The sequence below is a fragment of the Montipora capricornis genome, chromosome 13 (genome assembly GCF_036669925.1).
Source record: "Montipora capricornis isolate CH-2021 chromosome 13, ASM3666992v2, whole genome shotgun sequence".
Classification (NCBI taxonomy): Eukaryota; Metazoa; Cnidaria; class Anthozoa; order Scleractinia; family Acroporidae; genus Montipora; species Montipora capricornis.
In genome coordinates this window covers 21,464,045-21,479,044 of record NC_090895.1, presented here as the reverse complement: position 1 = coordinate 21,479,044, position 15,000 = coordinate 21,464,045, and the positions used below count along the sequence as shown (strand labels likewise).

General features: G+C 39.7%; 1 protein-coding gene across 1 annotated transcript in view; it reads left to right on the top strand.

Moving 5' to 3' along the window:
* The first annotated feature begins 678 nt into the window (after positions 1-678).
* The window catches only part of LOC138029953 (proto-oncogene tyrosine-protein kinase receptor Ret-like), a 42,987-nt gene continuing 28,665 nt past the window's right edge, over positions 679-15,000 (top strand). Inside the window, exons 1-6 of the mRNA XM_068877797.1 lie at positions 679-901; positions 2,987-3,109; positions 4,492-4,562; positions 10,676-10,716; positions 11,338-11,434; positions 11,800-11,899. Of these exons, the coding sequence (XP_068733898.1) occupies positions 719-901; positions 2,987-3,109; positions 4,492-4,562; positions 10,676-10,716; positions 11,338-11,434; positions 11,800-11,899 (615 nt within the window). The 5' untranslated portion in view covers positions 679-718. The remainder of the gene's footprint in view (positions 902-2,986; positions 3,110-4,491; positions 4,563-10,675; positions 10,717-11,337; positions 11,435-11,799; positions 11,900-15,000) is intronic.

The following is a 15,000-nucleotide window of genomic DNA, read 5'->3' as shown; positions in this document are numbered from 1 at the left end:
CACCTATGCCGAGTACTAACTCAAGCTCGTCCCCAGAGTCCGCTTTTGTTTTGGTCAGCACAAGAGCACGGGCCCCGGCCATTTTCAAAGCAGAACGTCCGCAAATCACAGACTTCCGCCTCGTCTACGCAGGCTCAGTAATTATTAACAACAGTGGTTGTCAACGGTTACAAAAATGGACCTTCACTACGACTGTGCATAAGTTGAAAGTGGCCAGAATCCATGGGTGCTTTCCATTATGCCAAACCGACCGCTCAGAGATAAGTGGGAATACCGAAGGAAAATGGAACGACATTTTCCGATTAAACTGGGCAAACAAATAGGAATGGCTCTTGCCACTTTTTATTCATTTTCCGAATTCCCTAATTAGGACAAAGAACCGGTTTGTTAAAAACGGAACGGCGAATTTCGTCGGAATGTTCCAACCGAAATAAGTGGACACCTACAGTGGTGATCCCTAATATTCCCGTCGGAAGAATAGGAAACGGACCTTTCCATTTGATTTCCGACCGAAATTTCCGGAATCTTTGGCTTAATGGAAAGCACCCCATGTTCTTGGTGCTGACCAAAAGAAAAGCGGACTCTGAGGATGACATTGAGTACTACCTGTTATCCACCACAGGCACATGTTCTTGAACATCAACTGTTTCAAAAGTTCTAGATATCATTACTGGGGTTTTTACTCATCTTAATATTTTGAAATTCTGCAGATCCTATCATGGTAATGTTCGAGTATATTCCATACGGTGATTTGCTCGGATTTCTGAAGAGGAGTCGAGGTCTTGATGACCAATATTTCAACGACCCTGACATTATACCGAAAAGTTCTCTTACATCAGAGCAGCTTTTGAAGTTTGCTGGAGAAATTGCTGATGGTATGGCATATTTGGAAGCGAATAAGGTATTCAGTAATTCTGTTGAATATTGTCTCAAAACGCAGGATTGCTCAATACAATGGAAAAATTAGAGTCGTAGTACTTTTTAATGAGGAAACAAATCTCTTTACAAATTTCTCGTAAAACTACACCTTCGCTGCATAGTTTCTAGGGTGGATAGTCGAAGTCGCTGTGAATGAAAATTAAACTATTTCATATGTTTTAACGAAACAGAAAAAGTAGATTTTCATAAACGCAGTAATGTGTGGGGGACCTGAATGTATTATATATTATTTATTATACTACTACTATTTATTATACTCTCTTCGCTTTAATCGTGTCGTCACAGCCGCCTTCTTGGTGTACAAAACAAAACACTCAAAGGACTCATCGTGCAGACCTTGGTAATTCATATGTACCTTGAAATGGTCGTCTTGCACATGGATGCAAACAATCCTTAATTGAAGCGAAAGTAGACTATGATTATTGACAAAAATTTGGTTTTATCAACGGAGTTGATAATGTAAATTGGCCACCGTACAGAGATTCTAAAAGCTGACGTTTCGAGCGTTAGCCCTTCGTCAGAGCGAATCGAGGGATTATGGGTTATGTGTAGTTTTTATAGTAGAGTAGGAGCTACGCTATTGGTGGTAACATGGCAACGTGAAAAATAGGAATATATTAGTTAAATGAAAAGCGTTCGTTAATACCGTGAGGATTAAGGGTGCCGATTTGAAAGATGAATTTTTGTTCCAGATTCTTGCGGCTTTCCGCAGAGGAGGAGATGTGCCAGTTCTTCGAAAAACGTGGCTATCCTGTCTCTGTGGTCAAAGCGGGCCATCATCGCGCCCAACAATTTGATCGACAGTCATCACTACAAACGTCACAAAAAGATAAGAATGACAGAATTCCATTCACCCTCACTTTCCATCCTCATAATCACGCAGTCAAAAGCATCATTCTTAGTAATTTTAAATTACTCCAAAATGATCCCGAGACTGGTAGAATCTTTTCGCAACCTCCACTTATCTCATTCAAACGCGACAAAAACGTAGGCAACTTTTTAGTTAGAAGCGCGCTCAAAACTAACGAGCAACCCGGCACTTTCAAATGCGCGCGCTCACGATGCAAAACTTGTCTTTTCATTGTTAACACTAGCAAGATATCGGGACCTAAGCGATCTGTTAAGATCACCGATCGTTTCACATGTACCTCCGCAAATGTCATTTATTGCATAACCTGCACGTTATGCAATAAATTATACATTGGTGAGACAGGTAGACGACTAGGTGACCGATTCCGCGAACACCTTCGCGATGTTGAGAAGAATGACAAGGATGCATCAAAGCCAGTCGCTCGCCATTTTAATCTGCCTAACCACTCCAAAAAACACATGGCTATCTGCGGCCTTTCCCTACATCTAGGTACGACGGAAAGCCGCAAGAATCTGGAACAAAAATTCATCTTTCAAATCGGCACCCTTAATCCTCACGGTATTAACGAACGCTTTTCATTTAACTAATATATTCCTATTTTTCACGTTGCCATGTTACCACCAATAGCGTAGCTCCTACTCTACTATAAAAACTACACGTAACCCATAATCCCTCGATTCGCTCTGACGAAGGGCTAACGCTCGAAACGTCAGCTTTTAGAATCTCTGTACGGTGGCCAATTTACATTATCAACTCCGTTGATAAAACCAAATTTTTGTATACTACTTCCCCACCGACGCAGCACCACAGTTTCTTTAGAAACTACCCCTTCATTCATTTATGATTATTGACATTTCGCCATATTCTGTGGAAAACATTACAAGACATAAATACAAAATGGCAGACATGCAGGTCATTAGATGCAAGCAGATTTCGTCAGATTGCGTCACGAGGTGTCCCCTAACTCTTCTCCCCAAATTCAACATCAATCGTTTCCGAGAATGCAAGCAATTGACGTAAAAAAGTAACCACTAAGCTCTGCATCACCTAAAAATAACGCTAGCACTAACGTTATCGTTTGAAATATGTATCAAATACTAAGAGTTAAGGGCACACTTTAAGCGATTGGATATCAAAATTGTACAAATATTTCACTTCAAATTTTTTACTCTGTAGATAATTCACCGAGACTTGGCTGCCAGGAATGTGCTTTTTGGAGAAGAAGAAACATGTAAAATCACGGATTTTGGAATGGCAAGAAACGTGCAGCAAAATGATTTCTATTTTAAACGATCGAAGGTATGTGGAAGGTTTCTTGTCACCGGAAGTTCCTCGTAAGGGAAGTAAACACTTCAAGCTCTGTATCATCAAAAATACTGTTTTCCTGCTCTGGAATCATGACACCATCTTAGCTCCCTCGGGATCATTATATATCCCTTGTTAACATTCAAATCTGCATTGTGGCTGACGAAGTTCGGTGGATCCGAACGAAATATCCCACTTTTAATTCTTTTAATTGCGCTCTGAGAACAGACATTTTTTTATATTTTAAAATTCAAGCTCTGCTGTTACGAAAACGTCACATTTTTGTAATCCTGGGCTCATCTAAAATTTAACTGATCAAAAATAGTTTGTTGGCTATTTTTGCAGTCTTATTTTCTGTTGTAGCCATTTTAAATTGTATGACGTCATGATAATGTCTTTGAGGCTGAAAAATATTCCATTAAGGGTGTGTTCGACTGACCCTATTCCGGAATAAGAATACGTAGAGTGAGGATTTTTAAAGGGTATGTTTGATGTTGTGAAGCAACAAGGATAATAAAGTTTCAAAGAGAATTTCTGCAGGTGCTTGACAATTTTAACGTGAATCTCCGTAAAAACGAAGGAGTTCTAATTTCTATTCCATGTATTCCTATATCCAAATACAGAAAGGAAATACCTCTTACTAACAGAGTTCGAGGTCCGTACTGTAAGTTACGCACCGAGTTTTTTTCCCTTTGATTTATGGCCCGAGCGCGAAGCGCGCGGGACATAAATCAACGGGAAAAAACGAGTACGTACCGAGTACGTACCGAGAAAACGAGGTTAGTAAGATATTTATTATATCTCTGAGGTTAACCGGCGCGCGGGCAAGGAAACTAGTCAAAGTGAAGCGGAAGGTTCAACTGCCACAAAGAATGCAGTGCCAAAATCCCAAAAACTAAATCTTCTTGGCTGTTAAGTTTGAAATAGTTTCTTGCAAGATTCAAACAGTTTTCAGTACAAGTTTGTACAAGAGAAATAACATGAAAAACTCGCTAGATGATGTTTTGTCGAAATTTTAAATTTAGCGGGCTGTACAGCGGGCCGTACTGTGGAATACGGCCCGCTAATTTAGCCAGTTACAGCGCGCGTACTATCTGAGAGATATAATAAAAAAACTTAATTTAAGTGTCTTGTCGTTCTAGCGCTGGAGCACTGATAATTGGGGACACTGTAAACTGAAATTAACAATTTACACACCCAGCAGCAGTACAAGTCAACTTTTAACTTTAATCAGAGTTTAAATATTTTTTAATTGGTCAGGTCTACAATGCTTGCGTTAATGTGATGTGAGGAAGAAAATCTTCAAGCTGACTTTTAAAAGAACTTTTTCACTGATTTATCGGATAATTTAGTAACAAGTAAAACCTCATTTGCAGGGTCGGTTACAAGTAAAGTGGACTGCAATAGAGTCGTTACTTTATGGGATATGCACAACACAAAGTGATGTGTGAGTATGGCAGACATCAACCTCTTTCCCAAGACGAATGGAGAAAACCTAGTGATAAACCTGGTCCCCAGAACGAGTACGCCACAACTGTTCGACCTCGTTACCTGACGACCAGTTTGGTCAGCCAAAAACAATTCTCTCTTAAAGGTCCGTTTTTATCTCGCTAAATCAGAACGATTAAGGTCTTTTGACCCAGGTTTTTCATACCTCAGTTCTTCATAACTCGATCGGTTCCGCTGGAAAGTGCTTTATCCGGTGGACAACGTTATCCACCTTTTTTAACAACCGAGGCTTGATGGTCGCTCACCTCGCCGTGGCGAGAAGCTCCTCCTAAATTAGCTATACCATTACTGAGACAATATTATTTTTATTTATTTATTTATTTCTTTATTTATTTATTTATTGATTTAAACAATAATCAAACAAGAAGTTTGCCCCAAGAGTTACAAAGACTCATCGAGGGGGCTTACTTCGACTTTACATACATTTCATTATAGGAGTAAGAAAGTAAAACGAGCGTACAAATCACAAAGAATCAACATGCTGACAGGTAGAACAAATGTACACTTATTATATTACATAAAATCGGTTAGAATCTAAGATGAACATCTGGACAAGCAAAAATAAAGCCTTATTTTCATCATAAGAAAGAGATGGACATCCAGACAGGAAAGCCGATAATATTGCTGTATCAGACATATGGGCCCACCTGTCAGCAAAAATCTGAGCAGCTGAGGAGAGCAGTTTATAACGTGAGGCAGCAAACAAAGGACACTTCAGGAAAAAATGCTTTACAGACTGTTATATCTGGTCAATCATGTACAAGTTTACCGAGAGCTGGAATACAGAACAGCTTACAGAACCGAACCTGAACAGAAAAACAGAACTACACTTAATAAGCCCTACTACGCAAGCGCACCGAACCTAGGACCCCGGATATAACATCTCCCCCTTCAAGGGAAGCAGTCACTTAATCTCAACTGAACAACTGTTCTTTCAACAACATTAAAGTCAGTTAGTGTTTTCACTTTAGTTCATAATCTCGCAAATAGATAGGTGGACCCCGATTGGTCCTTGTGGGATAGCGTTTTTCCATATTAGTAGGTACGGAAATGTCACATGAAGAACTTGAATGAGCTCTGAAAGTATCATCACCAGTGACAGTTTCTGGAATGCCCAACTGGAAACTAGGCAGAGTTGTCATAGCAGTGTCAAGATCTGAATGAGGATTGGAAACTCTCAGTGTTCGGCTGTCCACAGGAGAAGGTTGACAGCTACCAGCCAAAGGAATTTCATCTGACATCGAAGGAAGGTCATCCGCCCCTGAGGTATCCATACGAGAAGGCATCTCAGGCAGCTGATCAATCACTGAGTCATTGTTGGATGGAACTACACCTACAGGTCGGCTAAGGAGTTGATCAACATGCCGTTTCCACAAAGAACCGGACACATCAACTACGTAATGTCTTGAACCAAGAACTTCAGTAATAACACCTTGCATCCATTTCTCTCCCCTCCCATAATTACGTGCTAGGACAGGATCACCTGCATTGAACTGGCGCAGGCCTCTTTTTGCAGTGCGACTTATCATGGTCGTATATTGACGAGCTTCAACATGTTTTTCAACAGAAGGAGTCAGTAAATCCTGACGTGTACGCAATCTCCTACCCATCAGAAGCAGTGAAGGAGGTTCACCTGTTGTAGAATGTGGAGTGTTTCGATAAACCAACAAGTATTTGGCAATTACAGCAGACACATCCGTTTGAGTGGCCTGGGCTTGTTTTATTGCAAACTTCAAAATCTGTACCACTCGTTCAGCCTGACCGTTGGTGGATGGTTTGTAAGGTGCAGATGTACGATGCATAATGCCATTGTTAGCACAAAACTGTTCAAATTCTGTTGAACTGAACTGTGACCCATTGTCAGAAACAAGAATTTCCGGAAGACCATGCCTACTGAAAATGTCACGTAATGCAGTGATGGTCGCTGAGGATGTAGTACTGGTCATTTTCACCACCTCCGGGTATTTGCTATATGCATCAACAACAACAAGGTAAGTACACCCACCTATTGGTCCAGCAAAATCTACATGAATACGGAACCATGGCCGTGCTGGGAAGATCCAGGGATGAATTTGAACTGTAGGGGGTGCTGATCTCAGAGACTGGCAGGTGTTACACAAGGAAACAGTTCTTTCAATATGTGAGTCGATGCTGGGCCACCAAACATAAGACCTGGCTAATGCTTTCATGCGGGAAATGCCAGGATGAGTGTCATGTAATTCTTCCAAAACTTTCTTCTGAAGCGAAGGAGGTACAATAACACGAGTGCCCCATAGTATACAGCCCTGTTGGATAGTCAACTCATCTCGTTTGCTCTTGTAAGGTACAAGTGTAGGATCCACAACACCAGGCCAGCCACTAATAACATAAGTGTACACTTTGGACAGCACTGGATCGACTTGGGTCTCTTTCTTGATCATCTGACTGGTCACATTGGTTACAACCTCAGAATCCAAGAAGTAGCATTCAACATTCTCACACTTGGGTGACCATGTCTGAGGTAAAGGAAGACGGGACATGCTGTCTGCATCAGCATGTGCAACAGTGCTCCGGTACTCAATGTTGTAGTTGTATGAAGCCAGGATAAGGGCCCACCTTTGAAGTCGAGCTGCAGAATGAGCAGGAATAGGTTTATGTGGTCCAAAAAGAGTTAGCAGTGGTCGATGATCTGTTAAAATTGTGAAGGAAGGGCCATACAAATACTGGCGGAATCGTTTCAATCCAAAAATGATACTCAGAGCCTGCTTTTCCAATTGGGAGTAGTTTTGTTGGGCACTTGTCAAAGTACAAAAAGCAAAGGCCACGGGTCGGAATTGTCCACCAATCTTGTGAGACAGAACTGCTCCTGCACGGTAGGATAAAGCATCACATGAAAGGAACAGGGCCAGAGTGTGATCATAGTGTACTAATGTCTGAGAATTCAGTAACAAGTTCTTTGCTGAATTAAATGCATCTTCTTCAATTTTGGACCATCTCCAAGGGGTATCTTTCTTGAGCAGATTGTGAAGAGGTGCCAGTACAGTGGGATGATGTGGCATGAACCTTGAATAGAACATTGTAAGTCCTAGAAAAGACTTTAATGTGGTAATGTCCGTAGGCCTTGGAGCATCACGGATGGCTGCAAGTTTATCGTCGGTAGGATGTAAGCCCTCTCCATCGAGCTTGTGACCTAGGTAAACTACTGATTGCTGAAGGAATTTGCACTTGGTCTTGTTCAGTTTGAAACCTGCAGAACGAAGACGTTCCAGCACAAGAGAGAGGGTGCGAAGGTGATCTTCTGGGTCAGTTCCAGCCACAAGAATATCATCCAAACGACTTACACCTTTGGGAATGTCAGACAGCAAACTGTCCATGATTCTCTGAAAAATAGCTGGACCAGAATGGATTCCATTTGGTACTCTTTTAAATGCAAACAAACCAATGTGAGTATTAATTATCAGATTGGACTGTGATTCTTCTGCAATTGGTATTTGATGATAGGCCTGCTTAATATCTAGAACACTAAACACAGTACATCCCCTCAAGGCTGAATGCACGTCCTCAATCTGCGGCATAGGGTAGGTCTCGACATTACCACATGCATTGTATGTTACGCTAAAATCTCCGCATACACGTACTTCATCACTGTCTTTCTTTCCAACTACTACAATAGGGGCAGCACTAACAGCAGTAGTAACTCTCTCAATCACGCCATCTTTTTCCATTTTCAACAAGGTACTCTCCACTTTTGATTGCAAAGCATAAGGAACTGGTCTTGCTTTGTGAAATTTGGCCCCTTGCCTTTCATTTAACACAACAGGCTTACCAGTATAACACCCCAATTCAGGTTGATACAATTCGCTATACTGCTCAAGGACAGAATTTAATGTCTGATCTCCAGAGGTAGCTGGAATTGTAGACAAATCAGATGGCAAAGTTCCAACATTACTCAAACCTGGCAGGTTTTGCCAATCGAACTTGATATGCATAAGCCAATTTCGTCCAAACAATACACAGGATCCTTCTTTCACAATAAGTAAGGGTCATGAATACTGGGATCCCGAGTACTCAACATTCACACAAGCCTCTCCTAAAGGACGCACAGTTTCACCAGTGTAGGTGGACAGAATAACATTTGTAGGATTAATTTTGACATCAGGACAAACTTCTTTAATGAAACTGATTGGAGCAAGAGACAAAGCGCAACCAGTGTCTAACTGCATACAACAATTAGTGTTTTCAATCTTCAGCTGCACAGAAATTTCAGATCTAAACATAGTGTTGACGTCATAAACCACATAAATTTCGTCGTTCTCACATACCGGTTCTTGTGCAAGTTCTTCTTCAGCACACATGGTGTTAATACCACCCTTTTTGCAAACTCGAGCAATATGGCCTTTTACGTTACAGTTCCGGCATACAGCATTTCTAAATTTGCATTTAGGCCTTAAGTGATCCGGGCTACCACATGAGAAGCAAGTATAAGAAGTCGCTTGTGACAAATTCGAAGGTTGACGAGCACCTTGTCGCGAACCAAACTGTGAACCTGTATATCCACGAGAAGAAGCAGAAAAAGAATCCTTGGTAACTGAATTCACAGGCTGAGGTAATTGTTGTTGAACTTGCAGTGACTCCTTGGCCGCTATTTCATCAGCAACAGCCACTTGAAGGGCCTCTTGAAACGAGCGATCTTCGCTTAGGAGTTTTTTCCGTGTAGCTGGGTTGCGAATACCGCACACAAACTGATCCCGAAGTGAGCGGTTCAAGAATTCACCAAAATTACACGTGGAAGCCAGATGTCTAAGACGGGCGCTGTAATTAGAAACACTTTCGTTTTCTTCTTGAACACAACGGTGAAATCTATACGATTCCGCAACTTCCAGTCGCTTGGGCTTAAAATGTCGCTGCAGTAAATCACGTAACGCATCAAACGTTTTATCTTTCGGGCTCTCTGGACTGCATAAATCACGAAGAGTTCCATACGTGTTCTTACCGATTACCGAAATCATTACAGCGACTTTTTTCTGTTGGCCGCTTGAATAACAGCCGCGGTAGCATCAGCAGGGTAATGGCCAATACTATTAGCTTCAAAGAATTGTTCCAGTCTTTCGAAATAAGCGGTGAATGTCTCACTCGAAGGATCGAACTCCCCGACGGAGCCAAGCAGCGTTGGCGAAGACATGATGAAAACCACAAATGCGCAGGCAACCACGTGCGCGAACGTATTGAAGAAATGAACACAGAATAAAATCATACAAAGAAGAATAAGGATGGCCACGTATCACAACGAAATCGGAAAGAATCCCATCCTCGTCGCCAAAATGTTATATCTGGTCAATCATGTACAAGTTTATCAAGAGCTGGAATACAGAACAGCTTACAGAACCGAACCTGAACAGAAAAACAGAACTACACTTAATGAGCCCTACTACGCAAGCGCACCTAACCTAGGACCCCGGATATAACACAGACTCTGAATAAAAACCACAGAAGCAGGCTGGCGATTCTTTACGTCCTATTTTAAATAAATAATAATTGAGAGCACAAGCATCTAAACGGAGCCGTGTATGAATTATAGAAGAAAACCTATCAAGAGCAACTTCGTAAAGAACATTTTTTGCAGGAAATGAAAAGTAGGATAAAATGGATTTCTTAAATACACTCAGGGAAAGAGTGCTCCGTACGTCAATACTTAAATTATTCCATAAGCTTGTAGTAGATGGAAAAAATGATTTATTAAAACGTTCAGTGCGACTAGCAAAAAGAGTAAAATGTTTAAGATTTCGTAATGAATAACTCGTTCTCTCAGAGACTTGTAAAGAAAGTAGGTTTTTAAGATAGTTAGGACAAAGGTTGTTTACAATCTTGTAATAAGGTATCACTTTATGAACAACCCTTCTCGACCTCATTTCTTCCCAACCAGGTTCAAGCGTAAGGCGATGCTTACTAGTTCCTTTAATGGCCCCGGTAACAATTTTAGCAGCCTCGTACTGCACATGCTCAATATTATTTTACCGTATAATTCGAATAACTCTTGATGTATTGGTAATTCTGTTTTGACTCTGTTTTCAGATGGAGCTATGGTATTGTCCTATACGAAATTTTTACCATTGGTAGGTTGATGTATTTGTAACTTCTTTGTTCTCTGCCCGTATCTTACCATTATAAACTTGGATTTCGTATTTGCTTCAATTTAACGACGAACTTGAAACAAATCCTCTTGAAAGACTGGCAATTAATAGAGCGACAACCATTGCTGAAAGAAATCTAATAAACCCAACCCTCGTATATTACAAAAAGAGGGTGTTCAATCAAATATATACTCGTGGGATTCAAATTACAAAACCGAAAGGCTAAAACACGCGCTAGGGAGTCGTGTAGGCCTGTACACTGCTAAACTTACAACCGAGTTTAACAAAGTGGAAAATATGAACATATTCAATTACTACTAATAATGGACAATCACGTATCATTTCGGTTTTAAAAGTGTGATTGCATGCGAATGCTAAAATTAAGGTCAAATGAATCATGGTTGGCCAGTGGAAACAACTAAGAAGGTGTATTCTAAATCAACTGTTGTTGTAATTAACCACTAAGTTTGGACATCGTGCTGTGACGTCATGACCGGGATCGGGATTGGCCGATTTTTCAAGTCGTTTATAAGAATGTTAAAATCTGTGAGCCACCAAAGATAACAAAAAAATGACAATGGATGTTTTCACACTCTGTTTAAGGTGGTAATCCTTATCCAAATATTCAAGATCATCGGATTCCTTATATGTTAAAGGACAACTACCGAATGTCTCAACCGGTACACTTGGATGATGAAATGTAAGTGATTGCTTTATCTCGATTGTTCGTGTTCGTGTTCGTGTAACTCTATAATGGTATATCGTGGCTGTGTAAAGGATAGGGATATCAGTAACTACAAAAATACGGAACACTCCGAGATGAAATAAAAATGTATAGTCATAGTTGGCATTACTTTTTATTGGTAGAATTGGCTGAAAGGTAAAGAGCGTTACTTGTACACGGTCTTACATAAGGCTTGACAGACGTAGTTTGACATAAAAGCGTTGAGGTTACTCCAATTGAAGCGGTCAGGCGACATGCAAAGTTGGTATGAGACAGCAACCGTGCTACTCTTGTCTCGAATTATTTGAAAAACTGAACTTTTTGGTTTGATCTTTCTTCAGCTATGCCCTGATGTGCGAGTGTTGGCAAAACGATCCAAATGATCGACCAACATTCGAAGCCATCAGCTCTACAATCAGGAGATTGCAGCTATGTCACAAGGTCAGAATCATTTAATTCCATTTTTAAGAAAGCAACCTCCTTAAGAAAATCACATCACCGTGTTAAATAATTTTATAAAGGCTTTCGGGATTATTTCCTTTTTTTTTTTTTATTTTTATTTATTTTTATTTATTTTTTTTTTTGTGGCTTTACGGCTGTATCCAGACCTTCCCCGGTCCTAAAGGGGTTGTTAGCCTTCCTCTAAAGATTTCAAAAAGCTCTTTTCAGAATTCGAAATTGTATTATCAGCAACACTAACATGATTTATGTGTCGGGAAAATTGCCTTTTGACTTCAGATTATCATCTTCAGGTAGTTGATTTTCAATTAAAGAGTAGAATTCATCATTACAGCGGACTGTAGCAGCCTGAGGTTCGCGTAATACCACGAGAAACTGTGAAGAGATAGATAATTTTGTCACCACTGAAAATAAACATCTAATGATAAAAACAAGCGATTTTATTCGAATACTGAAAATAAACACATAAAAATTGTTTACAAGTTTTTTCACAGCTCTAATTTCGTCACCAAGAAAGATGTTAAAGTACTAAGGGCAGTTTTTGTCCCGAACATCTTAAGATTGAAATTTGAAAGAGTTGGCTTTTTTCCATTTATTTGGGCTAGATGGTTTCTAAAGATTGTCATTGTAAATTTTAATTGTATATCTCGTCCTGATTAAATCTATTTGATAAATTATAAATATTGATACACTTGAGTTTCTATCGAAGTTATTAGACCAAGGTTTGGCTTAAAGCCACTTGCGACAGAACAATTTAGAATTTAGTTTATATGTAATAATAATAATAATAATAATAATAATAATAATAATAATGATGATAACAATAATAACAACACTAATAATAATAATAATAACCTTTATTTAAAGAGGGTAACACCTATTACTATAAAAGTATTCTCCCTAGTGGCCCTCTAAAAACAAAAACAGTGAATAGAAATTACAACAATTAAGATAAAAGCCTACAGATAAGAAAAATGGAGAATCTGTTTACAAAGATATTTGCATTGATATTAAAAAAACTTTAAAAATCAGAATAGCTTTTTAACTTTAAAATTATCCACCGTATAAATTAGGGCAGTGTTATTAATTAGTGTAGATTTCATGGAGTTAAAAGAAGCCGTTGGGTTTAGGTTAAGAGCATTGAGGTCTTTTATGGTGGAATAAAAGAATGTTCTTCTCATTGCTTCGGTTCTTGGTTTCGGTAAACGGTATGATGTTTTAGCTCTTGTGGGATAATTGTGCTCAAAACGAAAGTTGTCCAAAATTGCAGTAAGGTATTCTGGTGCTCATCCATCAAAAACTTTCTTTAAAAGACCGAGTTTTTTTATCTTAAACATTTGATCGATTGGCAGCCACTTAAGCTTTTGAAAATTATCGAAAAATCGTGCATCCCAAGGACTGTCCAAAATTAATCGAGCGCAGCGTTTTTGAAGTTTAAACAATTGGTCTAGGTTGGTTTGGCTACAGTTGCTCCAAACAGTACAACAATACATAAAGAGTGGTTTGATACTTGCATTGTAGAGAAGCAATCGATATTTGGTGAGGAGATATCTCCGAGCTCTTCCTAAAATTGCAATTCTTTGAAGCAGTTTCTGGCGCAGTATGTCAATATGTTCGTTCCAGGTGAGATGGCTATCGATGTATACTCCTAAGACACCTTCTGACTCAACCTTAGAGAGTTGCACGCCGTCAACTGAAAGATCGAGAGTTTGTTTTGGTGAATTTGCGATTTTCTGTCTGGTCGAAATTATACTGTATTTTGTCTTTGCTGGATGAATTTTCATTTTATTTTCCTTCGCCCACTTTGATACTGCGTCAATGTCAGGTCTAATTTTCTCCTCGACGTCGGCTAAGGTAGGCGCACATGCATAAAGGGTCGAGTCGTTGGCATAAATCCCAATGTTGTTCTTCAGTACTAAAGGCAGATCGTTTATTAAGAGCAGAAAAAGGGCAGGACCAAGAATACTTCCCTGCGGTACACCGGATTGAATACTGAGCGGTTCAGAGAGTTTACCGTCGACACATACCTTCTGATACCTTCCGCTGAGGTAACTTTCGAACCATTTGAGGGAGTTGCTGTTCAAGCCATAAATCTGAAGTTTCTTCAGCAGCAGTTTATGGTCTACAACGTCGAAGGCTTTGCGTAAATCGATCATAACAACACCTGTAAAAAGGCCTTTATCCATTGCCTCCAGCCATTCATCTGTAATTTTTACAAGAATGGTTTCGCAGGAGTGGTTAGCTCTAAAACCCGATTGACATTTGTACAGTAAATTGTGAGTAGTAAGAAAAGCATTGAAGTGATAAAAACATGTTTCTCGATCGAGAATCTTTGAAATGACGGGGAGGACCGATATAGGTCTGTAAAAGGAAGAGTAGGAGTAGAAGCAAGTCTCCTTCGAAGATACTTCTGTTTCAAAAACAATTTTACTCCCATAGGTTGGATAATGTACCAGCAACTCACATTCGAAGACTTGGTGAATCTCGCCGCTTGAGTAGAAAACGCGTCAGAGAAAGCTTGACGACCACTGTACTTAAACCTCGCCATTTTATCCAATTCATTGCGAAAAGTACTTGAGGAATTGGACAAGAATAAAACGTATAACCCATAAATACAAATGGAGAGAGCGAGTGTGGTCTTACCCGCCATCTTGTACATGTTACCGTTACTCTTCCCGTTACTCTTCCCTCCAAGACTGTGTTAAAATATTAACACTTCCAAACATGTTTTATCTGGTTAATGTAGACAATGTACACACTTCCTTGTCTCTATCAATCTCTACACGGAATACACTGACAACAACCGACTTTGCCTTAGATAATAATAATAATAATAATAATAATAATAATAATAATAATAACAATAATAGATTTTTATTTTCACACGATAATGTTTAAAGCTGAATAGCAAATGAAATCAAATTAAGTTTCAAATCATATTGGTTTTTGAGGAGAGAGGAAAACCGGAGTACACGATATGCCCAGGATTGACGCTGATTAGATGCAAGCGGATTTCAATAAGCGTCACAAAGTGTCCCCTTTTTCTTCTCGCCAACTTCAACATCACTCGTTTCTGGGAATTC